Consider the following 25,730-nt stretch of genomic DNA (forward strand, 5'->3'; position numbering starts at 1 on the left):
GATTCATTCATTGAAGTCGTTCGCGTGGCAAAAAACTTGACGTATAACTTTTTGTCATCATCATCATCAGCTGAATATATTGAATGATGATGAATTGAAGCAAACCGAAACTATTGAACCAATGAATGTGTGTTAATTGAATGTGCCACGTATATTTTCACTGTTGTTGTTACATTCGATTAATTGTCATTTATAATCGTTAAGTGTTCAATTATTATTTGTTTATCATTTTTTGTTTTCATTCAAAAAAAAAATATATTGATTCGATCACCGAATCATAAAACAATTTTTTTTATACGAAAAACAAAAATGAAGATAAGTCATCAATTTGGTCATGTTTCACATATGATAGTCTATTGCTGTCATATAATTGTGTTATCCATACTTTGTCGGCTTAGTTTGGCTGTTGAATTAACATTCGAATTGCCTGATAATGCTAAACAATGTTTTCATGAAGATATTCGTCAAGGTATAGAATCTACTGTAGAATTTCAAGTGGTCACCGGTGGTAAATATGATGTTGATATGAAATTAACCGGTCCACGTGGTGAAGTTTTATATGAAGGTCATAAAAAACAATTCGATACATATAAATGGACACCGGCACAAACGGGAACCTATACAATCTGTTTCAGCAATGAATTTTCAACATTTAGTCATAAATTGATTTATTTTGATTTTCAAGTTGGTGATGAAACACCGTTACCCGGTACACAACACGTATCTGTTATGACAAAGGTAAGTACTCGTATCTAAACCTTTATTCAACAAAAAAATAAAATAAACAAACGTATATTTGTTGTTTGTTAAACAGATGGAACAATCAGCTGCAAATATTCATGAAAATCTGAATAACATTATGGATCATCAAAAACATTATCGTCTTAATGAAGCTAAAGGTCGTAAACGTGCCGAAGAATTGAATACACGTGTAATGACATGGTCATTGTTTGAAACATGTGTCGTACTGATTATCGGTGTTGGACAGGTAATGATTTTGAAGAATTTTTTCACCGAACGACGTTCAGCGATATCGGCAACATAATTTCACTTCCGTTCAAATTTATTAATGGCCTATATAGATTTTTTTTATACATGATCAAAATTTAATGTTTCCATCACATCTTTAAACATATAAACACACAAACACACACATTTATTGTAATTGTAAATATACAATATTTTTTTAAAACCCCGTTTTACACACCTGACACAGGGGATTAATATATACACATTTAAATAAACACATACATGTGAGAGATTATCGTCATTAAAATTTTAAACATTTTCGTTGAGAAATTTAATCGATTTTATGTAGGTTTCATGAATGGATTTGTCGTCGTCGTCGGGTAAAACCGATTCTAAAATATGTCGTATACGATATTCTCCTTCATATAATTCTCTTCGAGATTTAATTCGAAAATTAAACGTATGATACAATAATTTTTGTATCAATAATTTCCGATAGCAACGTATATTGTCTTGATATAATTTAACCAATTCTTCAATGGATTTTTGTAATAGTATTTCACATAGATCATAGAAAGCAACCAACCAAATGGAACCGGACCAGTCAGCAATTTCAATGTTTAGCATCATACGCCAATTAAATTTATTGAATTTGAAATCACAATGAATACAATAGTATTGTTCACTATCATCGGATAATTTTTTTGAACAACACGGACATGATTTGTAGAAATGATTTTCAGCACGATTTATACGGATAATTTTACAACGAACATTTGAGTATTGGAGACTTTCTGGTTCAATTTTCTGAACAAAATTACCGATAAAAGTAAATTGAATTGTTTCATCAGTTTTTTGATCCGGCAATCGACAAAGTGATGAAAATTGTTGATGATCTTGTTCGCTTAAAGCTTGATACCATTTTTTTAACAATTCCGTTTCAGGCAGTTCAGGTTCAATCATTGATGGGCCAAATGCAACAAGTTTTTTGCCTTGACATTCAATAACGACAGCACCTTTGACAACGATTATTTGGCCAGGTTTTCCATGAAAATTTTCCGCTTCTTCATGACTCAATGTAAGAATGGTTTTCGTTTTCGTATCATCAACTATGACCAGATCTCGTTTGATTACAACTTTTTGATTTTGTTGTAAAAACGTTGTTGTTGTTTTGTTCACTGAATGTATGACGCCAATAACATCGATCACAGAATGTCTATCTAGACTAGCTATAGTTGTAATTTTAACAAATTTATAACGAATTTTTGGTTGACATTGACCAATTTCTAGTGGACATGGATGAATGAAACTGGATTTATCAAGCCAAATTTCGTAGTCATTACGAATCGTATTTAAATTTTTATTCGATATGAATCGAACTGATCCTTTTCCAATGAAATAGCATCTATTAGTTTCAATAAGATTGAAAAAACGATCACATTCTTCATTGAAACATTTAATGCGTATTTCACTGCATTTGTCATAAACATCGAAATGAAAAAATCGTCCTTGCCCACGATCAGTGGAGTATGAACGAAACGACGATTTACTCATCACCCAAGCACATATTGTCCAAGTACGATAGAACGGTGTGATTACATTGATTGGACAAATCATTTGGGGATCGATTGATACATTCGATGGTTCTTGAGTGGCCATGTTGGGTTTCACTACAGCAATACTGTTCGATTCTGATTTTGTCGATGACGCAAACACTTTAGATGAAGAAGAAAGACTATTCAAATCAAAAGTTTTTTCGATTTCCATTGATTCTTCCAAATCTTTGGTTAATTTCTGATTAACAATGTCGCCATTTTTGATGATAGATAAATCTTCGATCAACAATACAAGAACATCGTCGTCTTTTGCTACTAACCGATATTTATTGATACGTATAACAGTGAATGGTGTGAGCAATTCATTGCAGAATTCATCATCATTGATGACAATACAATGTTTCCAAATGGTATGACCATCGTATAAAGCTAGACGAATTTTCTGACTGTTTGCCATTTGTCGACCACATAATATTTGCAATATTGGTTGCAAAGATTCATCACGATTTTGAAGGATAATGCTAAGAATATCCCAACTTAAGTCTATTTTGTTGTCGGACATTGTCGATAATCAAGGATTGAAATTCGAAATCAAAAATGCGGAAACAACACAGAAATCAAATATTTTTTATAAATAAAGTTCTGGAAACTTTTCTTGAATATTTTGCAAATCATTTCCCAGAACATTTCCCATGTGGTGGATTAATATTTGTTATTGATTTATAAAAAATCATTTTATTTCATGTCTAAAGAGAGGATAATTACGAATGGCATCAAGAATGTCCTGCATCAATCGTTGGTCAAAACACCAACTCAAGTGCCTTCATCATCGCCCGGAAAGATATCGTTGATACCATCACGTTTACCTCCACTGCCAACAGTTCGAGATCTAGTCAGAATTTATCGTGTTCGAGCACGTCGAAGTTTATCGCAGAATTTTCTTTTGAATAAAAATACAAATGAAAAAATAGTCAACTCAGCTGGAATTCGTAATGGAGATCATGTTCTTGAGATTGGTCCTGGACCCGGTAGTATTACACGACAAATCTTGGAACGTGGACCACAACAATTGTTTGTATTGGAAAAAGATCGCCGTTTTTTACCAATGCTCGAGGTAATTTATTAAAACCATCCAGAATAGTAAATTTATTTTTCTAAATTTTTTTTTTACTGAAACAAAAAAAGATGTTGGCCAGCGCTGCATACCCTGATCAGATGAAAATCATTGTGGGCGATGTGATGGACTATACGTTCGACAATCTATTTCCAGACCATTTGAAAAAAGAATGGCATGAAGAATCACCAGACATACGAATAATCGGCAATTTACCTTTCAATGTATCAACACCATTAATAATCAAATGGTTAAGAATGATGTCCAATCATTCTGGTTTCTATGAAATGGGTCGTATACCACTTACATTAACATTTCAACGTGAAGTTGCCGAACGAATGGTTGCACAAGTGATGGATTATCAACGTAGTCGTCTTTCTATAATGTGTCAACATTTATGTCATGTAAAAATACGTTTCACTATAAAAGGCAAAAGTTTTGTTCCAACACCAAAAGTAGATGCTGCTGTAGTGAAATTTATACCATTGATTGAACCGAAAATCAATTTACCATTCAATGTGGTGGAAAAATTCGTCAGACATTTGTTCATTTATCGTAATAAACAGATACATAAATGTTTACGAACATTATTTCCAAAAGATATGCATGACCTGAATGAAGAATTGTTCATAAAATCTGGCATCGAACGTGATCTAAGGCCAACAATGTTATCGATTGATGAAATTGGTTCATTATGTCATGTATATCATGAATTCTGTACAGAAAATAGAGGATTGTTTGAATTTAATTATCAAACAAGAAAAAAACTTGCAATTTCTCAATTCTCAGATCAACAACAACAACAGCAACAACAACAACAAGCTGATACATGGATAAATGAAGATTAAAATTTGAATTTGAATATTTTTTTTTTTATTAAATTTTGATAAAATGAAATTTGTCTAAATTTTTTTTATGCTAGTGTTTTTTTTGTGTGTGTGTGTATGTGTTTCGTGTAATGTCACAATCAATTAAATTGATGAAAAAAAAACAAATTAAATAAATTTGAATGACAAAAAAAAAATATAACGTGTCCTCTCTGAATATGCACACATTCATCATCTATATAGATTCTAGATTCTATAGAATCTAGATCATCGTCACTTTTTTTTTTGATTACATCGAAATTGAAATTTTTTTTTGTTTGTTTTGAAACCATACTATACCACCACCACACAACAACAACAACAAATGAATCGACAACATGGTTGTTTACATCGAAATTAATGAGTAATGATGAAAAATTAAATAAAAAAAAACAAACAAAAATTGAAAGAAAAAAAAAAGAAAAATGGAATGATTCGGTTATCGTTCATTGTAATGTTTTGATGTTTTTTTTTCTTGTTTTTTTTTTTTTTTTTGGTTTTTGGTTTTCAATTTTGATTCATTGCTCTGTTGATCATTATCTGTTCATATATGAAAAATGATCGAAAATAACCGCATGTGTGTGTGTATGTGTGGGTGTCTATTAAAAATTTAAAAAAAAAACGACTAGCACCGTGAACCTGATATCGTCACACAAAACAAATTATCATCCATCATAAATGTTTTTTTTTGAGAAATATTATCGTTGGCAATGAAACTAAAGATTAATAATTTTAAGGTAATGCTGGTGGTGGTATTTGGTAATGTGAGAATGGGAAATTCAAATAATTATAACGACGAAATGATAATAATTATGGATGATGATGATAATACGAATCTGGTAATATTTAATGTGCCATGTGCACACACATTCCGGGGGCGTAAAAGGTAAGATTTTATATTATTCAGTTGTTTTTTTTTTGGCTTATTTTTTTGAGATTTTCACATTTTAAACAGTAAAATCGTTATCACCACCATAAGCAGAAGCATCAGTAGCAGCAACAGAAGCAGCAGCAGAGACAACAATATTCTGATGATCGACAAGATCAATATTGGTAAAATCATTATCACAGTCATGGAAAGCATCTAATGTTTGAAATTGTTCAGTATCATCAATGAGGAGATCATCATTGAATACGCCCGTAACATTACCATTATTGCCACAATCACCATTGTTATCATTATTGTTGATTATTAATTCATTCGATTCTTTATTCATCATTGATGATGATGATGGTGATGAACAATCGATTCGATTACCATTTGAAGGTAATGAACCACCAACAACACCAGGTTGAACGCTTGAAACAATTAAATCTTGACCACTTTGAATAACATCCTGATCATTGTTAGACAAAAGATCATCTAATGTTGATTGCAATAAATCATCATCATTGATCTGTACAAGATTATAATTGGTAGTAAGTTGATTATCATCGGAAAATTTAAAATTCATATCCGTACAAATTGGTGTAGCTGGATAAGATTTTGATATATGATTATTATTGGCAATTGTTCGTTCAGCCATCAATACGTTATTCGATACTGATGATGGATGATGTTGATGTTGTAGTAATTGTATATTATTATTGGTAATGTTAATAAATTCATTTGTTGTTGATTGTGATTTTAAACATTCATCAACATCACCACCAGAATCAGTAACAATGGAATCGAAATTATTGGCCACTTCAAACATATTAGGATGTAATGGTACTGATTGTGATCGATTAAATAGTGATTTACTTAGAAAATCATTCGTTGTTGTTGTTGTTGACATCGATGATAATGATGAATTGTTGAATGAAAAATCATCATCATCATCATTATTATTGTTTTTATTCATTGTTGTCGAACAGGAAAATGTTGATACACCACCATAAGGATTGGAAAAATGTCGCTGCCTAGTTGATTGATTTGTTGATGATTGTTGTTGTTGATGTTGATGATGATGAAAAGATGAATTGATAAACAAGTCAGAAGATAATGAATGATGATCTTTGGTTTGTTGTTGCTGTTGTTGTTGTTGTTGATTATTAATCAAGAATGTTGGATCGGTTTGTGTGACTACCGATGAGAATTTTTGATTATCAACAAATGATGATGGTGATGATTGAATTTGATCATCACCAGAAAGCAATTTCGAAGATGTTTGGCTTGATAAATTAAATGATGGTAAATTATTAAAATTATTCATCGTTGATTGTTGGCCAAAGAAATTGTCACTAATAATCATCGGTGATAATGAATTACTTCGATTATAATTCATAAGGCTTGCCAATTGTGTCGTTCGATTCGATATAGGACCACCAGGACCAGAACTATGTCGTACACGTACCGCTTGTGATGAAACATTACGTAAATTATTACTCTGGTTTTGATTGATTCTTTGTAGGCTAGTGGTTGGTATTGGTGTCGATTGTGGTGAAATAAATGGTGATGATGATATTGATGATACGCCTGAATCGAAATTTTGTAATGATGCCGGTGTCTGTCGTTGACTTGCAGCACCATATGCACTGTAAGCACTTTGTCCACTATTATTTCGTGATCTTGGCAATGATACGGGTGTATTACGTGGTGAAACAAATGGGCTATTTGCTTCGCTTGATGGTTGAGATGGACCAGCACTGATACTGGTAGCATTGCCAGCTGTTTGTTGTATATGTTGTTTATATTGAGATGTAGCCGATGACATTGACGTTATATTATTACCATTAGAATACATATTCATCTCTAATGTAGAATTTTCCGGTATAGTTGGTGTATTACGGGGAGAAATTGGTTGAAATATAAATGCATTACGGTTTGAATTTGGACTTGACAATTGTTGTTGTTGTTGCTGCTGCTGCTGCTGTTGTTGTTGATTATAAATTACCGGGTTCGATGATGATGATGATGATTGATGTTTAGACATATGATCCGAATCTTTATTTGACATTAATAAATTCTGTAACATATTCTTATTTTGTAGTGTTTGATTATTATTATTGTTGTTGTTGTAATAATTCGATGAAGTTTGTTGATTTCCCGGTACCACTTTAGCGAGATGATTTTCCAACAGTCGACGAATGTGTACAATATTCTCACGATTTACATTTTTAATATTTTGATGATTCGATTGCCGTTGTTGTTGTTGTAGCGTAATATTATTATCAATAACTGAATCCGATGATATATTGTTCAGATATTCATTCAATGCTTCTGTTTCCAATTCATTTACTTTCAGATCACAAATATCCGTTGCCGTTATTATTGATGATCGTTTCGGTTCCATATTATCGCTATTTGTTGTCGATGTTGTTGTTGTTGTTGTCGTTGTTTCAACATGACGTTTTTTCGATGCCAATGGGAATGTAATTTCTTTTTCCACATTATCAATTTGTCGTTTATGATTTTTATCGGTTGATTTTGTGTTTGATGTCAAATTATTGTCATCCTCACTTTTGACAATATTGCCATTGACATTACCACTAACATTGATTGCTGAATTACAATTGAATACCAACGTTGCGGCCGTTGGTTTTCCATTATTCGTATTGATCAATTGATCATTGTGAATGAATGCAATAGTTGTAGGCACATTACCAACACTGGTCATCGGTCGAAATCTGGACATTGAATCAAAATTCACTGGTTTCGGTTGTATGGGTTTATATTTGAAACTTTCAACACCATTTGTTGTGTTCAATGTCAATTGCTGTGGTTGTTGATGATTATTTTGTTGTGGAATCAATCATAAAACAGGTCTGTGATGGAATTGTTTGTAATGTTGTCGATGTGGGCAGTTGTTGTTGTTGTTGTTGCTGATGATGTTGAGGATTTGGACCAAGTAAAATTTTCACCGTTTTGGCATTACATACAGGCACCTTGTTTTGGAAAAGTAAAGAAAAGAAAATTTCAATGAATAACATGATTGTAACAAAAATTTAATTTACCATTTCCGGAATATGATTTGTAACTACTGTTGCTGTTGTTTTCGGTGGTTGTTGTAAGGTTGTCAATGAATTTCTATTGATTAATGATTGTATGAGGGTGGCATCATTATTATTAGCAGTTGTTGTGGTAGCATTTGTAGCGGATGTAGTTATGGCAGTATTAATTGTGGAAATTTTACTGCAATTCATCATTGTTGTATTATCAATACTAGAATTGTCAATAATTTGCTGTTGTTGTGGTGTAGAAAGTGTTGTTGTTGTTGCTCCTTTTTCTGTTGATGAATATTTTTTCTTATTATTATCATTCATTATTGATTTTAATTTCGATCCAATTGGATTCAATGAAATTTTCTTTCCATTTGTAATTGATTTATTCGCTGTTGTTGTCGTTGTTGTTGTTTCAGAAACCAAATCAATTTTAGTATTCTGTTCAGCCATTAAATTCAATGCGGGTGGTGGTGGTGGTTGTGGTGTAGAGAAACAATTTCCATTGACATTATTATTGGATATGGACAACATTTTGTCCAAATCGGATTTAATGTTTTGTGTTTCAATCAGATATCGGGCAAAATCGATACTTGTCTTGAATTTTCGATTAAATGTTTTTTCCATCCATTCATGTATAATATTCCATACAATATCATTGACCATGACATTGTTTTTTCGTACAGAATTACCTATTATCGATGATTCATATGAATCACCGATATTAATATTATCATCTGATGTTTCTAGTGCCGGTAATTCTGGTGCTGTAAGAATAATTTTTTTCCTTAAACCACTATAACAATATTTGGAATTACCACGTTGTCCTAAACGGCGTGGTTTAACCTGTGGAAATATATGTTTCATTGCTTTACCAAAATCAGCAACACAAAGTTTTTCAAAATGATTTGCTTCACAATATGAACGATATTCTTCATATACTTCATGTTTTGGTATAGAAACGGATATATCCTCTTCAAGGTGACTTTGAATCCATGCATATGTTTGTATTACTTCCGAATCGGCTTTCTTTCCAAACGGACTATTGTTCATCGTTTTTCTATATAAATATAAAATGTTAACATGAACACATTGTACAAATATAAATTAAATCGATCAATCAATCGATCAATTGAGGAAAGAAAATGAAAAAGAGAAGAGAAAAAAAACAGAAATCAATTCAAACTAATAAAATTCAATTCAAAATAATAAAGAAAACAAAAATTGCAACATACTTTTTTCCATTATTTGAAGACGATATTGTACCGTCATTACCAACAACAACACCAACGACATTATCGATACCATTTGGATGATGATCATGATGGTTACCACCATCGGGTAATTGTAAATATAAATATAATTTCTCAATATCATTGAACTTTCTAATATCAGCCTATATATTAATAAATATTTTCGAGAGAAAAAAAAAATGATCAATGTAAGAGAGATTTAATCCATCAAAAAAAAAAAGAAAAAAAAACCAATCTAATCAATCATCAAATATATCCTCATATATAAATTTTTCAATAATTTGCTATCGTGATAATATTCATTCAATGAATCATTTATCTATTTGGCCAGGGCCACACATAGATAGCATTTTGGTAAACGCTGTAGTGTATAAGTAAAAAAAATCAAATATACAAATATATTGTTGATATATACTTACAATTATGTCAGCTATTTTATTTTTCGACGTTTCACTAAACCATGTATCCGTGTGTATCCGTGTGGTTTAAGTGTGTGTGTACGGGTATAATACAGTGCAGTAAAAAATCGATGACAAGAAGAAAAAAACAAAAAGAAAATTAAAATGAGAGAATGCAATCAACGAAATTATTTATACAAGTAATAATAATAATAATAATATATACAGTTGAAAAAAAAATTCCGGAATTCTCTACATAATACAGAATAAAAATCGAAAAAAAAACAACAAAAAAAAATGAAAATTCCAATATAAAATCCCGAATATAAATCGAATACACACACATAAACATTAATTTATTCATTTTCTTCCTCAATTATTTTAGGGAAAAAAACCCATTTTTTTGCCATTGTGTACAATATATTCTTAATCGAAATTATTTATAATTGCAAATTATATTTAGAGATGAAACATCATCAGCAAAAAAAAAAAACTCAATCAAAGTGTTGATCCAAACAACTTGCTCAAGTTACCCGGGTACTCGTAAATTAAATATCTATAATATACAAAACACAGTGGTATCCAACCGGCAAAAAAAAATTACAAGAAAAATACACAAAACCTAACCTAACAACTGATGACCTTAATCATCTATATTGAAATTCAAGCAATAGGGCATAAACAAACCTGATATATTCTTTGATATTATTATTGATGAAATTAGCACCACCGGATGATAATGATGACAATGACGATGTTGTTGATTTCATTTGACCATTTGAAATTCTTGAATTTGATTGACCACCATCTTTCCGATTATTATTATCATTTAGCATTTTTTCTTCTACATCTTCGTCATCTTCTTCTTCTTTGACAACATTCAATTTTATGGAATTTGTTATTGATGATGATGATGATGACGATGATGGAGATGTGGTTGGCGTTATAGTCAGATTTTGATGATGACCACCAACCACATGAATGGTGGAAGACATGGATAAATTTTGTTGATGCTGTTGCTGTCGTTGTTGTTGTTGCGTTTTATATTGATCTAATTTAATTCTTAATAGATTATGTGTTGTAGGCAGATGGACATAATTTTGTCGCTGATGTTGTTGTTGCTGTTGTGAGCTGGCAACTAATAAATGAAGATGATGTTGTGATGATAATGTAGTAGCTGTTGTTTGTAATGATGAAGTCTGCAATGGATGCGGCTGCTGTTGCATTGAAATAGATGATGATGAAGATGAAGAAGATGTTAATGACAACATTGGTACCACTGTGGTCGTCGTCGTTGTCGTTGTTGTTATTGTTGATGATGATGATGATGATAATGTCTGTTGCTTTATAAGAGGTTTCATCAATAAAACATTGTTATCATTACCATCATTATTATTATTATTATTATTACGATCATTATCCGATGAAAAGGATGTCGATGATGATGATGCAGAAGAAGAAGAAGAATATGCTGTGGATGTGGACGTTGTTGTTGTTGTTGAATCAAAAACCAATGTAGTCATCATCATTATTCAATCATTAAACACAAGGAAGGACATATGTATCAGGTTCACGGTTGCTGCTGCTGTTGCTGCTATTATCATCATCAATTCTATCTAATGAAACAAACAAAAAACAAAAAAAAAATCAATTAATACCATCTATTCGTCCATCAAAGATGTGATATAATAATAATAATAAAAAAACATCATCTAATCACACACACACACACACATAATACACACATATATCAAATTTAATAAAACCGAAAAAAGAATCAAAATTGATCACATCTCAGTGAGTGAGATGCAAAAAAAAAGAAAAGAAAAATCATTTCATGTCCTGTGTATATTCTCTCTCTCTCTCTCTCTCTACTTGTACAAACACAAATACAGGAGAGATGATGAAGGATGGATAGAGAGAGGTATCACTTTTTGGAAGCTTTTGGCGATTTTTTTTTGTTGTTGTTGTTGTTGTTCTTTATTTTTCAATGTTGAGCTCCCAGGAAAATATAAAAAGAGATGTTGAGATTCACTGTATGTTTTGTGTATGTATGTGTGCATGCGATTGGATGTCTATAGATCCAACAAACACATACAATACAATACAATGTATATATGACTGTGGTATATATAAAATTTGAGGGATCCACATTTTTTGTATAAAATACACAAACCATTTTTTTTTTCATCATCGTCGTCGTCTTCATTGTTGTTGTTCTCACTCTTTCTGTCTTTCTTTTCTCGATATATTCAATTCAATTCAATTCAATTCAAACTTGCACATATACACTAGAAAAAAAATGACGATTGTGAGGATGATGATGATCAAAAAAAAAAAAAAATTTTCTACGAGTTGACGTGAGCCGCCCAACAAAAAAAAAGAAGAAAAAATTTCTGCACACACACACAAATTATCATGAATGATGATGATGGTTGGTTTTGAATCCAACAAGAGCATGTGGATAATAATACAGCTGCACATGCATAAATATTATGGGCTACATATGTATTGTTCATTTGAACAACAACAACAAAAAAAAATTGAATTTCATTGGAATTCCATATGCAAGCAACCTATATATGACAGAATTCGAAAAAAAGTGATGTATTTTCAAATGAAAAAGAAGAAAAAAAAATTACAATTTATAAAAATGATGATGATGATGATGATCAAAACATACTGTGATTCAATATTTTTTTTTTGGGCGCCATGTTCAAAAATTTTTCTTCATTTCTTCTAATGAATGAATGAATGAATGATGGTGATGATGACAGTAGCCGTAAAACCAAAAAAAAAATCTACAAAGGTTGAAAAACACTGATCGATATTAATTCAAAAAACAATTAGCCATTGGCATATATCTTCGTTTGACATTCACTATAGTACACACATACACACACACACACACATTATATATCAGTGTGATGATTCAATCATACAATCCAATAGAAATGAAAACAAAAGGCACAAAGAATCATTCATCATTCATTCATCACCAAAGGTGATGCCGCCAGGTGTCGGCTAAAAAGATATATATTCTGGTTATTGGTTTTGATGAGAATCCATGGATTGTGTTGTGTATATTGTTCTCAATACACACACACAAAGATTCGATGATTCATTTTCTATATTCACATTGGTGGAACTTTTTTAGTCGAAATAGTTTTCATTTTGTGATGATGATGATGATGATTTAACGTAATAAAATCGATTCACAACATTCTTTCTGTGTTCATCACGTACATTGAATGACTGATCAAAAATTAAAACGAAAGATTGTAAAACTTCATTTATTTTTTCGATCCATAAATTCCATTTGAAATTTTTTACTTTTGAGTGAATCAAAAAAAAAAAATCCTAGTCACCTTGGAGATATTTTTGTTGTTATTATTATTATTTTTGTTTTGGATCACTTTAATTTTATATTTTTTTTATAATAGAATTGTTATATTGGAAAAATTTTTCCGAATCTCTGAATTATGGCTGACACATCATCATCATCATCATCATCATCATCGGCAACAACAAATCGTAATACTGATGTTAATAATGAAGAAACATCATCGACTGGTATCGGTGCTGTTATCAGGTAAAATGATGATTAATTTGGTCAAATTTTTTTTTTAAATTCATTTTTTTCCCCGATTCATTTGTTTTATGTATCTGTAGATATTTGACATCAAAACCGTCAGTCTCATTTTTAATGATCATACGAATGGCCGCATTATTGTTAACATTTTTATACATGGTACCATTAACATCATTTTCACCATCAAATTTATATCAAAAATCATTGGTATCAAATGCTGCCATATCAGCATTACGTCTTCATCAACGTTTACCACCATTTCGTATAAGCCGAGAATATTTTTCAATGCTTTTATTAGAAGATTCGGCTCATTATCTATTTTATTCACTTATATTCATTTCAAATCAGCCGATTACAATGGTATTATTACCAATTACATTATTCTCATTTCTACATGCCTGTAGTGCTATACTTAATGTCTGTAATGTTGCCGGTATTGCCGGTAAGTAATAATAATTTTAATTTAAAAATTTACTTTATAAACACACAACAAAAATAAATTCATTTTTACCAGGACCACCTAAACGCTTTCTGGAGAATATATTACAAAGTCAACGACAAATACTGTTCACTATTGCATTGGCCGAAATCACATTAATGCCGACCATTTTATTTGCCATAATGGCTGGTTTGGCCAGTATATTCACTCCATTTATGTACTATCAATTTGTATCATTACGTTATTCATCACGTCGTAATCCATATAGTCAACAGGCATTCCATTGGCTACGATTATCATTACAAAATTTTGCAATGTCACCACGTTGTCCATCAATATTGCGTACAATCATTTATCGTGGTATCGAACTTGTATGTCGATTTGCTCCACAAATTCAACAATGATTCAACACACTTACACATACACACACACACACTACATTCGGTGACCAAAAAAAAACAACAACATTCGATTCGATTTTATTTGCTTAATCAAAAAAAAAAAAAACATCTTTATTAGTTCATAGTATAGTTATATCGCACTGCAAACCAAGAAAAAAAATATAGATCTTTTTTTTATATTTTCATCTTTTTTTTTCTAAAAAAAAAAAAAAAAATATAACCCACTACAATACACAACATTCAACTTGCTAATTTACATATTATACCAGCGGAAATAATCCACTACTTGGTATATTTTATGGTGAAAATAAAGAAGAAAAAAATCTATGTTTAAATAAACTTTGTTTCAATTTTTTTTTTTATTTAGATTAGGATTAGATAAAAATTTCCATCCATTCAACAAATGGTTTGGAAATGATGAATTATTAAAATGTGAACAATATGTAAATGGAATGAATGTTTACACACAAAAAACACACACACACACATGGTGAGATTTGTTTCTTGTTGTTGTTGTTGTTGTTGCTGTTAAAAATCATCGGTCAATTCATATATATGAAATGTGTGTGTGTGTGTGTAAAAAAAAATAAGGAAAGAAAAAAAAAATCAATGACCCCATTCATTCATCAATAAAAGAGGCCAATTTCTCATTCAAAAAAAGATTCTTGAGAGCTTGGTCAGTGTGTGTGTCAAGACTGTGTGATCAGAGAAAAAAAAATAAAAAGAATTTCTGTACAAATTCCAGATAAAAGATTGTTTTGTATGTTTTGAAAATGAACAAATACCAGAAAAAACACACGAACACGCATTCAATACAATAATTATAGTTTAGTAATGATGATGAACATTGGAAAGGCACAATGATTAGAATAGAAATCGATGACATATATGGGTGACAATATTGGGACCAAATTTTTTGTTTGTTTGTTTGATTGAAATTGTTGTTTACCATTTGAATTTTAGTGTTTTGAATTGATTGTAATGAAATCAAAGAAGATTACAAAACCATATTTTTGATTGTTTTTTGGCAGGTTCATTAGCACGTAAATGATGGCCACCACGATTTTGATTGTTTGATTCCTGAATTGATTTGTGAGCAAAAAAAAAAAAAAAATGAAAATGTGTAAAACAATTGAATCAAATGAAAAAAATAAAAAACTTACCAATTTTCGTTCCATTTTTGCTTTAATATCTTTAGCTAATGTAAAGAATGCTTCTTCAACATTACAACTAGATTTAGCAGATGTTTCCATAAATTTAATATTATATTCTATCGCTAATTGTTCACCACGTTCACGTGATACTTGTCGCCGATCCTGTATATCGCATTTATTGCCTAATATCATTTTTTCAACATCACTTGATGCATGTTCTTCAATATTTCTAATCCAATTTTTAATATTATCAAATGATTTTTCATTCGTTACATCATATACCAACATGATGCCCATAGCACCACGATAATAGGCTGTTGTTATTGTACGAAAACGTTCTTGGCCGGCTGTATCCCATATTTGTAATTTAATTTTTTTACCATCCAATTCGATGGTACGAATTTTGAAATCGATACCTATTTTTTTTTTGGTGGTGGTGGTTAGAATGACAAAAAAAAGAAGATAATTGGAGATTAATTATAAAAGAGTTAAAATAGCAACAAAAAAAAAAAAAAAATAAATACCGATTGTCGAAATGAATGTTGTATTAAATGCATCCTCACTAAAACGAAATAGTATACATGTTTTGCCAACGCCCGAATCACCAATTAGTAATAATTTGAATAAATAATCATATGTTTTGGCCATTATCAATCAATTTGTGAACAATGGGTGTGAAAAAATTCCAGAAAAAATTTGTCTATTTTCGTTGTCTTTCCAATTTGTCGTTCACAAAAAGTTCTGCATGTGTGTGTGTGTGTAAAATGATTCAAATTTCAAAATGATTCAATGTTTCAGTAAGAAAAAAAAATTTGATCAGGTTGATTGACTTTTGTTGTTTCTGTTGTCGATGATGATGATGATGATGATAATGCAATCTAACGACGATAATAATGATGATGATGATGATGTACAATAATCATATATATAATAAAAAATTGTTTGATGTAAAAGGAAAAAAAAATTATTACAAGATAAATGTCACCAAGAAAAAAAGCCACCGGTAAAAAAAAAGAAAAAAAAATTGTACGTTGTATTGAAGGGAAAAAGGGACGACAGGATTATTAATATAATTCGTAATATAAACACTTTAGAAACAAACAAAAGAAACAAAAAAAATTTTTTTTTTTTTTATTTCAAAAATGAGCACGTCGACGACAATTGATCATCATCATCATCAATGCAATAGCGAATTGTGGAATCTATCGTCGTTAAAAAAAAATTATTATTACGACTATTTTTTCATGGTAATAATTTGTTTTACACACACACACACACACACAAATAACACATATACACTTGTGCTCGTATGGTGTGGCTTTTTTTTTTGTCATCGAATGGATATTTCAACAGATATACAATGATGATGATGATGATGATGATGATGTTAAAATTGTTCATATGACCACCGATAGAGGTCACTATAGTGAAAATTTTTTTATTTTTTTTTTTAATTTAATTTTTAAAACAATTCTTGTTCATTATCATAATTAGAAGCAATACCAGAACGACCAGATTTAATTGATTCAATTGCAGTGGATCCAACATCAACAATTAATCCATACCATGAATCATTGGAATTAAGTTTTTGTTGTTGATTACGTTCAATGATCATTAGATTTTGTTCATCATTAAATTCATTTGATCCATAATCATCATTATCATCATGATTGATTGCAAAATTTTCATTCCATTCAATACCACCATATACAATATTGTGGCCAGAAGCAATTTGAAATTCTTTCCATAAAATCACCGGATACAAATAACGGGATAATTCAGTGGCCATTCGATATACACAGCGGCAAACATTGATGAATACAAATCCAGTTAGTTGTGTGAAATTTCCCAATCTTGATTCAAAATCTGATTGATTCAATGAAATAAAATATGGTAGTTTTTTAGCACGTTTACATAATACACGAACATTTTTCATTGATGACGATATGGATGATTGAAAATCTTTATAAACAATTCCTATTGATTTATTATTGGGAATTTTAAATTTTTCAATCAACGATATACGTTTTCGAAATTCTTTGGCACCATCTAATGTTCGAAAAGTTTGTTTCATTGGATCAATCATCAACATTTTCTTACAGCTGATAATCATTTCCAGATCTTGACATTCGCCCAAAAACAAAATGCAATCATAATCGGCAAGATTATTTTTCAATCGATATGGATATTGTACGATTGAAAATGCATCAACATTTTCGAATAAATTTGAAATTCGTGGCTCTAGATACCAATTTTCTTGTTGTGGTTTTACAAATTTTGTTGTTTCGATTTTCGTTTCATGAGAATCACTTTTTAGCTGAATCTTATGGGCAACCGGTGTTAAATACGATGAATACGTTAAATCAGACAGTAGTAAAACATTTTTATCGGATAAATCACCAAATTCTTGATCCACAAATTCAAGAATGTAATCAAATTCATCATCCAAAGGTAACAATGTAATGAATAATATGGGCAATGTTTTCGTATATTTTTCTGGACAAAGACAATCACAACCAAAATAGATGGCAGCATCAATATGGCTATTATTATCTTGTAAACGAAACGGTAATGTTTCCGGTCCTGTTGTACAAGTTATCATTATAAAAAATCGAATATTTGGAAGTTTTTCTTGTAATTGTTTAACAATTTTACATGCATATCGATAAAATTCGGACATAAAATATAGGCAAACATTTCCAGGACCAATATGATTAATCCAATCGATACAATGTTCAATATCGAATCGTTGTTGTTGTTGATCATCATTAGTTTTATTCATGTTGATGATGATGATGATTTTGTTTAATGATCAAAAAAAAATTACAACTTTTTTAATCATGTGGAAAAAAAATAGTCACGTTTAATCTATTTTGATTCAAATCATTTCGAAACTATTAATGTCGAAATAGCTGTTATTATCGAGCTGACCCATTCGAATTTTGTGTGTGTGAGTTCATCGGTATTGTTTAGAGTTAGTGTGCTTGTTTATATTTCATTCCATTTATCATTGTTTTCTTGTGGATTTTTTTTTCACTACAATCAAGATGGATAATTTTGTTCCAAGCGATTTACTTTCCTTTGATTATGCTGTCGATGATGAACTTATAGATAATGAAGTAAGTTTTTTTTAAATAAAATATATAGTCTTTATGATTTCATTTTTTTCCATTTATAAATCATCGAAAATAAAGGACGAAGAAGTGGATTCCCAGGATAAGGGCAACAATAATAAAGGTATGTTGTTGAATAAGGTGATTTTGACAAAACTTGGTCGACATGAAATACTAAATTGAATGAATGTAATAATTTGGACATTTTTTGATTAATGCAATTTTCTGATGGGATTGAGAATATATCTGAAAAGGTGTTTATAGATCATTTTTAATATTAAAACTCATTTATTTCGTCATCATCACCAAAAAAAACTTGATGATGATGATAAAAAAATGGACAATAACATAAAAGGATTATATTTGGACCTGTATTGTTACCCGTATTGATGTGGATGGAATTATCTGATGAAAAACAATGATCGAATCAATCTCAATCTATTTTTCAATTTATTATTTATATAATTAACTTTTTTTTGAAATATTGATTTTCAATTGAAAAAAATAATCTAACTAATGTTTTCTTCAAAAAAAAAATCAACAACAACAACAACGAACCTTTATCCTTTGGTTATTCATGTTAATAACGATGACGATCATAATAGGTAATGAAAATGGCGTAACAACAAATGTAAAGAAAATGGACGAAAAACAAAAAAAAGGAAAACCTTTAACTAGAAGTGGAAAAACACGATTATCGAATATTGAATTATCGGAAAGTTCGAATTCTAACAATGTTAATAAACGTAACAGTAGAGGTGGTAGAAAATCGAATAAATCATCTAATTTGGAAATGGCCATGGATTCTATTTCTCCAACGAAAAATGACAAGAGGTTGGTTAATGTGCCGATGAAAATTTTTTAAATTGTACTTAGTTCGAAATTTTCGTGTGTGTGGGTGTGGGTGTGTGTGTATCTGTATGACAATCATTGCGAAAAAAGAATAATATCAAACATCGATAAATTTTAATACATTCGACGTCTTTCTAATATCCATATGTGGTTTATTATTGTTCTTGAATATTTCATAGCTCCTCAACAACAATGAATTCAAATGAAAATAATGGCGGTAATGTCAAAAAATCTTCACCTAAAAATGGTTTAAAGAATTCTACTAAAAGTACTGAAGGTAAATTTATATTTTTTTTTTACTTTACGCAATCCTAAGACAATATATTGATCATTTCAATTTTTGATGATGATAATGAAGTTGTCTTAAAAAAAGAATCGACTAATGAAGTGAAGAAAAAAGAATCGACGGCTTCGAAATCGGTAAAAATCTTTGTGAGTGGTATCAAAGAAGAAACGAAAAGTCAGGATCTCGTGGAATTTTTTCAAAAATCTCCATCATTTAACATTTTGGATATCAAGATCATACGATACGCTAAGATTCCGGACGAATATTTTGGCTTAGTTACCATTGAGAATGAACTGGAAGCCAGTAAATGCATAGAAAATCTTAATCAATCCAATCATAATGGAATGCTTATCACCTTGTCTAAAGTGAGTGTTGTCTTGGATGGAATCGTGCATAAAATTGGAATCAGCATTTTTTTACATATTTAAATTTTAACATTTTCCACGATCATATATAGATATCACCAATGAAAATGTTATCAATGAAATTGCCTAAAGATGATGTCAGCAATAAAGACAAAAAGTCAGTAGCCACTGAAGAATCATCAAAGCCCAAAGAATCGCCCAAAAAAACGAAATTGGTAGAGAATAAAAAAGCAGAAGATAAAAATTCTGTATCAAAACAAACAGCCAAGACAGACGATAAGAAAACGAACACCAAGGTATCCAAGGAAAGTGAAAAAAAGAAAAGCTCGACTTCAAACAGTAAAAATGAGAATAATAAACCATCGGTAAAATCAAAAGGAGATGTGAAAAAAATATCGACCAAAGAAACTGCTAAAGAATCATCATCATCATCAAAAAGTATTAAAAAGAATGATTCTAGTTCAAAAAGTAAAGATGATAAAAACCGAAAGACTACGGATGATAAGAAAACATCTTCAGATCGTCACCGTCGAAGTCGATCCAGGTCTAGATCTCCCCGAAATCGACACCCGATTAGGCGACCAATTCCTTTGAGTCGTGAATTCATTCGTAAGCAACAACGAATCGCTCGAGCAAATGAGATGCGTGAACGTCAAGAACTTGAACGCATACGACAGGAAAGGATTCGATTCCAAAAAGAAACGGAACGTTTGCAGATAGAGCGACTTCGTTTGGAACGAGAAAAAATTGAATTGATTCGATTGGAGCGAGAGAAAATCCGTAAAGAATGTGATGAATTGGCTCGACGAAAGCAACATGTGGCTGCTGTGGAACCACCATTTGAACATGAATCAATGCGAACTAAACGATATATGTCATCATCATCAGCATCTCCTCCGCCACCTATAACCAATATAAGATCATCTAAATCAAAACGTTTCAATCGTAGTCGAGATCGTGATAGTAGCGTATCTCGATCTCAATCACCTGAATTCTTTAGACAACGGAGATATAATGCTGCTAATGCAACCATTAAACGACAATCTCGATCATTTAATGCGCCACCACCAACTACACGTGATCAATCATCCAGGTATTTTTCGATTTTTTTCTTTGTTTGTTCAAAAGTACGAAAATTTTCAATTTTTATTCTTTTAATATTTATTCTCATATTTGGATTTGATCTCATATCGAAATAATGTTGACTGCAAATAATCATACAAAAGATTTGAATCGTCATCACGCCATCGTGAATCATCACCATCAAGAGATTTTGGTAAACTTATCAGATATGATGACGATTCGAATGATTCATATGAAAATAATCATAATAACCATCGTCGCCATTCTTCGAGCCATGGGAACAATCATCATCATGATCGTGATCGAGATGATCGTAAAGAATTGTCACGAAATAACCGTATGGATTCTCCTATGCGACGAGTAGGCGATATTGAACACCATCGTTATAGTAGTAGTGGAGATAAAGGTGATATGCTTATTGGTATGCCTGCTCACTCTCAATCACAACGGAACCCGTTTGGTGTTCCTTTGGACGATCAATCTAGGGGAGGCGGAGGATGGCCAAACATGGCTTCGAATCAATGGCCAACATCAACACTTAATGATCGTTGGAATAATGCACCACCAAGTTCTGCTTTTGCTGATGGTCAAGGCCCACCACAACCACCACAACAACATCCGCCTCAACATTCAGTAGGACCAGCTAACTCATTGAGCCCATCGATGGTGCCACCTGGACCAGTTCCATCTATGAATGATCTATATTCGAATAATTATTCTGTCATGCCCATACCAGGTATATCGACATCATATCCGATGCATAATCGGCGTTATTGAGCGGTTTTGGATTTGTGCTCGAATTTTTTTCATTTCTTATTTCCAATCTAATTTTCAATGACAATTTTTTCCTCATGGGATGTGAATACACTCTTCACAGAACCATATGACGGAAATATATTCAGCTAGTTTAATTGGCTCTATCTTTTTCCTCTTGTCCTTTTTTCTATGTATATGATTTTTATTTTGATCAGGTTCAACATTAACAAGAAAAAAATTCAGCATAAATTTTTTGTTCGAGCATGTCAAAGTGTATTCACATTGTTCAACCTAGCTGCCCAATGTCTATGTGGTGTCCACTCTATTATTGGCTATTTTAAAAAAATAAAGACAAATTGCTTTTTCAATCAATTCATGATTATCGAAAAAAAATGTGAGAACGAATGTAAAAGAGGTTTGGATGGATGGCAAAAACTTGTGGAAATTTAGACGGTTGTATAGTATTATTTACAACTTTTTTTTGACCGCTTCAAGAATATTTCTTATTATGGAATTATAAAAGACAATGTAAGGCACATTCTTGGCGTTATATAACCCAAAATAATTCGGACGTTTATCTGTGTTTTATTCTTGCAAAGCTTCCAATTGGCGTTTATGCATCTCAATACGATTCCGACGGCAACGTCTTACGTCCAGTTTTTCTTTCAAACCTTGACTCATTCGTGCTTTATTCATCAATTGATTCTGTTCAAATTCTTGCATCTCGCGAAGATGTTTCTGATGAATTTGTGTAATTTTGCCTGTTTGAGGAATATGAGGAATAAGAATTAATTTGTGAATGAAATATGTCAATAGCCTTACCGAAAATTTCTTTGTTACTTGGCATAGGTCCCAATTCTTCACCCGGTAATAATGGAGTTGAGTTACTGAAATCGGTGGATAGAATAGAATCTTTGGCCGATGTTAGAATCCTATTGTATTGATCATCAACAATAACTGATTCATCAAGCTCGCTATCCACTCCACTGTCTACTAAAAATGTCCAAAACAATAAATACAAATCATATATGTAAGATTATGGAACAAATAAAAATTTTAATCAACGATGGCTTGCCTCGCAAATCGAATGGTGATTCATTTTTAATTATTGTATCGGCTATCATCGAACTACCACCATTTTCTTCATGATTCCATTGTTCCTGTTTCTGTTTGATCAGCATGGCACGTTCGAAACGTAATTCATGTGCTTTGTTTCGACATTTATCTCTTATGTTCAATAGATCACTTTTTATCGTTTTGTTCAATACCTCTTTCACCCATTTGTGTTGTGTTACCATTTTGGTTCTCAATAATTCTAATGAATTGATCATTGATTCTAATCGATCAGCTGTTAGATCATTGAATAATTTTATCAATTCTTTTTCCAGATGATCAATATCTTCAATTTTACAATGTGGTAATTGAACATTTTTTAGATTATTGTGCAATGAAATTAGATTATAATGAGCCAATACGAGACTGTTTCGTGCTTCTTTCATACAAGTATAACGGAAAACATAATCACTGTTGTTATGAAAGAGAAAAAAAACAAATTAATTATTTTTCAACAGCAAAAAATATCATTTACAATGATTACTTTTCAGGTACTTGATGAAATTGACGAATTTTTTCCACACCAATGTCCAAACATTTAAGTGCATCTATAATTAAATTATCTGAATTGATCCAACGAATCTTGGCTATTTCAATATAATGACGTTCTTCTATCAATGAATCCAATTCTTTTTCCAATTGTATCTCTTTTTCACTACCATAATTGCCTTCGAATATTTGATCTATTAATCAATCAATTTAATAATCAATGGAAAAGATAAGTTATATAATTAAATAAAGAACAAAAAAAAATCTCCAACAGCAACATACTTAAAACATTGTCACGTTGTTGATATAATTCATGTAATTGATCACAAAGTATTTGTAATTCTTTCAATTCAGATTCATAATTATCTAAATCTTTTTCCAATAATTCGATTTTAAGCTCATTAATTTTCTTGGACACAAACAAAACAAAAAAATTATTCAAAATAAAAAAATTTCAATTTAAAAAAATAAATTTACCTGTTTATTAAATGATTCAATAAGAAATGTTTCTTTTGGTGATAGATTGTGGCTACTTAGATTATCGACAATCATATCACCAAATGTATGTTCATTTGTTAATTTGGTTTCATTTGTGTTTAAACTGTATATATATGAAAATCAATTGAGCAATTTTTTTTTCATTGATAAATGAATAAAATTTATTTATATTTCTTTTTTCTTCTTCTCAATACTTACAGATTATTATTATTATTATTCATTTCATCATTTTTTTCATTCAAATTCTGTATCAATTCTTTCACCTGTTCACCATCATCGGATGCAATACGATATTTTTCAAAACATTTCGTTTCTTCCATAGTTTGTATTGTACTTTCCAGATTATTAAACAATTGTAATACATTACGTTTATCGACTATAGGAACACCGTTGGCTATACAATCACCTGAACCATTGGTTGTTGAATCATCAGATGAATTCAATATGAATCGATCACCGTTATTGCCATCACCATCAATGCTTCCACCAACACCAACACCAACACCACCACTACTAGTCCGATTAGCATTGGAAATTAAATTTGATCTAACTGCCGTTGCTGATGATGATACAGGCGATGATAATGATGATTGTTGCGTTGGTTGTTTACGAAAATTATTATGCCGATGATGATAATTCGGCTGATGATGATGATGGTGAATTCCATTGATATTATTATTGCTGTGGTTGTTTATCATTGAAGATGTGGATGATGTTGAATTGGTAATATTCGAATGATCGGAACTTACACCGCAGCCCATATGGATTTATATTAAAAGTTCATGGATTTCTAATAATAAGAAGAAATATTGTATTCCAATGATATTTCAATGGATGAGTAATGAATGATGATGACGATGATGATGATGATAATAATATTGAATCGTTTACGAATTCCATTAATTATCTTGAAAAGAAAATTCAATAAATCAATTTTGAAATCAAAATTGAGCATAGAGATCGATTTGAAAAGAACAAAAAAAAAATTCAATTTGAAATCAAAAAAAAATTTCCAAAATCGTTCGATATTGACAATGTGTGTTGTTTAAACTAATGAAATTTTTTCGAATATTTACGATTCACAACTCAAACATACACACACACACACACACAAACATATAGACAACTGTCTTATTTTTTTTTTTCGAGACGCCCGTTATTGAATAAAATGAAAATTTCTTTGGATCGAATATAAACTATGCACAACAAACAATCAATCGATCGTTATTTTTTTTTCTCTTTCTTTCTAACGAATGATCCAAAACAACAACCATATTGGGGTGGTCGCTATGGTTTCCTGTTTTCACATGAAGTTATTCGGATATTAGTGCAATATTCGAATAACACAGTGGTGGTGGTGGTGGTGGTGGTGGTTTTCTTTTTCCATATTATATCGTTTCTTTTGCTATATTCTAATTTCCAAGTTTTTCGATGTATAGCTACCATTATTATTTACTAACATAAAGTCATTAATTTTTTTCTTGTTGTTGTTGTTGTTGTTTTAGCCTCATA

At 30.9% G+C, this 25,730-nt stretch overlaps 9 protein-coding genes across 11 annotated transcripts; 4 read left to right on the top strand and 5 right to left on the bottom strand.

Annotated features, from left to right (window-relative positions):
* The first annotated feature begins 5 nt into the window (after positions 1-5).
* On the top strand, positions 6-1,299 carry LOC124496319 (transmembrane emp24 domain-containing protein 7). The gene is made up of 2 exons (XM_047059832.2): positions 6-738; positions 815-1,299. Exons 1-2 carry the CDS (start codon positions 310-312, stop codon positions 1,043-1,045), a joined length of 660 nt encoding a protein of 219 aa, XP_046915788.2. The 5' UTR covers positions 6-309; the 3' UTR covers positions 1,046-1,299.
* Positions 1,279-3,087, bottom strand: LOC124496311 (replication protein A 70 kDa DNA-binding subunit-like). Its single transcript, XM_075733190.1, has 3 exons — positions 2,706-3,087; positions 2,487-2,615; positions 1,279-2,198 (listed from the first exon to the last, which is right to left on the bottom strand). Exons 1-3 carry the CDS (start codon positions 3,085-3,087, stop codon positions 1,279-1,281), a joined length of 1,431 nt encoding a protein of 476 aa, XP_075589305.1.
* A 112-nt stretch (positions 3,088-3,199) lies between these two features.
* On the top strand, positions 3,200-4,540 carry mtTFB1 (mitochondrial transcription factor B1). Its single transcript, XM_047059827.2, has 2 exons — positions 3,200-3,639; positions 3,711-4,540. The coding sequence occupies exons 1-2, from the start codon at positions 3,268-3,270 to the stop codon at positions 4,485-4,487; spliced, it is 1,149 nt and encodes a 382-aa protein (XP_046915783.1). The 5' UTR covers positions 3,200-3,267; the 3' UTR covers positions 4,488-4,540.
* Positions 4,541-5,114: 574 nt separating this feature from the next.
* LOC124496308 (uncharacterized) lies at positions 5,115-13,204 on the bottom strand. Its single transcript, XM_075733187.1, is given in 8 exon segments — positions 5,115-8,212; positions 8,214-8,372; positions 8,442-9,486; positions 9,662-9,822; positions 10,099-10,132; positions 10,765-11,693; positions 12,254-12,653; positions 12,761-13,204. Coding segments are annotated over 6 exon segments (5,001 nt in total). The 5' UTR covers positions 11,607-11,693; positions 12,254-12,653; positions 12,761-13,204; the 3' UTR covers positions 5,115-5,452.
* Positions 13,205-13,299: 95 nt separating this feature from the next.
* On the top strand, positions 13,300-14,848 carry Kr-h2 (transmembrane protein 33-containing Krueppel homolog 2). 3 transcript variants are annotated; one of them, XM_047059830.2, is made up of 4 exons: positions 13,314-13,460; positions 13,521-13,669; positions 13,750-14,111; positions 14,184-14,848. In XM_047059830.2, exons 2-4 carry the CDS (start codon positions 13,560-13,562, stop codon positions 14,510-14,512), a joined length of 801 nt encoding a protein of 266 aa, XP_046915786.1. In that variant the 5' UTR covers positions 13,314-13,460; positions 13,521-13,559; the 3' UTR covers positions 14,513-14,848. The 3 variants fall into 3 exon arrangements, with proteins under 3 accessions (XP_075589306.1, XP_075589307.1, XP_046915786.1); XM_075733191.1 differs by having other exon boundaries at positions 13,300-13,669; XM_075733192.1 differs by having other exon boundaries at positions 13,307-13,669; positions 13,750-14,102.
* Positions 14,845-16,959, bottom strand: Rab8 (RAS oncogene family member Rab8). The gene is made up of 3 exons (XM_047059833.2): positions 16,188-16,959; positions 15,673-16,079; positions 14,845-15,589 (listed from the first exon to the last, which is right to left on the bottom strand). Exons 1-3 carry the CDS (start codon positions 16,309-16,311, stop codon positions 15,497-15,499), a joined length of 624 nt encoding a protein of 207 aa, XP_046915789.1. The 5' UTR covers positions 16,312-16,959; the 3' UTR covers positions 14,845-15,496.
* Positions 16,960-17,085: 126 nt separating this feature from the next.
* LOC124496315 (uncharacterized) lies at positions 17,086-18,512 on the bottom strand. The gene has a single exon (XM_047059826.2). It carries the CDS (start codon positions 18,443-18,445, stop codon positions 17,126-17,128), a length of 1,320 nt encoding a protein of 439 aa, XP_046915782.2. The 5' UTR covers positions 18,446-18,512; the 3' UTR covers positions 17,086-17,125.
* An 89-nt stretch (positions 18,513-18,601) lies between these two features.
* Positions 18,602-22,483, top strand: LOC124496310 (uncharacterized). The gene is made up of 7 exons (XM_047059822.2): positions 18,602-18,782; positions 18,858-18,900; positions 19,382-19,610; positions 19,808-19,905; positions 19,987-20,279; positions 20,372-21,372; positions 21,506-22,483. The coding sequence occupies exons 1-7, from the start codon at positions 18,711-18,713 to the stop codon at positions 22,137-22,139; spliced, it is 2,370 nt and encodes a 789-aa protein (XP_046915778.2). The 5' UTR covers positions 18,602-18,710; the 3' UTR covers positions 22,140-22,483.
* LOC124496321 (uncharacterized) lies at positions 22,300-25,393 on the bottom strand. The gene is made up of 8 exons (XM_075733188.1): positions 25,295-25,393; positions 24,417-25,125; positions 24,198-24,321; positions 24,003-24,129; positions 23,716-23,914; positions 23,194-23,642; positions 22,941-23,111; positions 22,300-22,879 (listed from the first exon to the last, which is right to left on the bottom strand). The coding sequence occupies exons 2-8, from the start codon at positions 24,977-24,979 to the stop codon at positions 22,704-22,706; spliced, it is 1,809 nt and encodes a 602-aa protein (XP_075589303.1). The 5' UTR covers positions 24,980-25,125; positions 25,295-25,393; the 3' UTR covers positions 22,300-22,703.
* Positions 25,394-25,730: the final 337 nt, after the last annotated feature.

The sequence above is a fragment of the Dermatophagoides farinae genome, chromosome 8 (assembly GCF_024713945.1).
Source record: "Dermatophagoides farinae isolate YC_2012a chromosome 8, ASM2471394v1, whole genome shotgun sequence".
Lineage (NCBI taxonomy): Eukaryota > Metazoa > Arthropoda > Arachnida > Sarcoptiformes > Pyroglyphidae > Dermatophagoides > Dermatophagoides farinae.

Coding starts and splice junctions, on each gene's coding strand:
- LOC124496319 (XM_047059832.2), top strand. CDS start 310: ATGAAGATAAGTCATCAATTTGGTCATGTTTCACATATGATAGTCTAT. Junction 739..814: donor ACGTATCTGTTATGACAAAG/GTAAGTACTCGT, acceptor TTTGTTAAACAG/ATGGAACAATCAGCTGCAAA.
- LOC124496311 (XM_075733190.1), bottom strand. CDS start 3,087: ATGTCCGACAACAAAATAGACTTAAGTTGGGATATTCTTAGCATTATC. Junction 2,616..2,705: donor AAAAACTTTTGATTTGAATA/GTCTTTCTTCTT, acceptor TGGCCACTCAAG/AACCATCGAATGTATCAATC. Junction 2,199..2,486: donor TCGTTCATACTCCACTGATC/GTGGGCAAGGAC, acceptor TTACAACTATAG/CTAGTCTAGATAGACATTCT.
- mtTFB1 (XM_047059827.2), top strand. CDS start 3,268: ATGTCTAAAGAGAGGATAATTACGAATGGCATCAAGAATGTCCTGCAT. Junction 3,640..3,710: donor GTTTTTTACCAATGCTCGAG/GTAATTTATTAA, acceptor AAACAAAAAAAG/ATGTTGGCCAGCGCTGCATA.
- Kr-h2 (XM_075733191.1), top strand. CDS start 13,560: ATGGCTGACACATCATCATCATCATCATCATCATCATCGGCAACAACA. Junction 13,670..13,749: donor GGTATCGGTGCTGTTATCAG/GTAAAATGATGA, acceptor ATGTATCTGTAG/ATATTTGACATCAAAACCGT. Junction 14,112..14,183: donor TAATGTTGCCGGTATTGCCG/GTAAGTAATAAT, acceptor CATTTTTACCAG/GACCACCTAAACGCTTTCTG.
- Rab8 (XM_047059833.2), bottom strand. CDS start 16,311: ATGGCCAAAACATATGATTATTTATTCAAATTATTACTAATTGGTGAT. Junction 16,080..16,187: donor AACATTCATTTCGACAATCG/GTATTTATTTTT, acceptor AAAAAAAAATAG/GTATCGATTTCAAAATTCGT. Junction 15,590..15,672: donor CAAAAATGGAACGAAAATTG/GTAAGTTTTTTA, acceptor AAATCAATTCAG/GAATCAAACAATCAAAATCG.
- LOC124496315 (XM_047059826.2), bottom strand. CDS start 18,445: ATGAATAAAACTAATGATGATCAACAACAACAACGATTCGATATTGAA.
- LOC124496310 (XM_047059822.2), top strand. CDS start 18,711: ATGGATAATTTTGTTCCAAGCGATTTACTTTCCTTTGATTATGCTGTC. Junction 18,901..19,381: donor TAAGGGCAACAATAATAAAG/GTATGTTGTTGA, acceptor CGATCATAATAG/GTAATGAAAATGGCGTAACA. Junction 19,611..19,807: donor CCAACGAAAAATGACAAGAG/GTTGGTTAATGT, acceptor AATATTTCATAG/CTCCTCAACAACAATGAATT.
- LOC124496321 (XM_075733188.1), bottom strand. CDS start 24,979: ATGGGCTGCGGTGTAAGTTCCGATCATTCGAATATTACCAATTCAACA. Junction 23,112..23,193: donor ATCACCATTCGATTTGCGAG/GCAAGCCATCGT, acceptor GGACATTTTTAG/TAGACAGTGGAGTGGATAGC. Junction 22,880..22,940: donor AAGTAACAAAGAAATTTTCG/GTAAGGCTATTG, acceptor TTCCTCAAACAG/GCAAAATTACACAAATTCAT.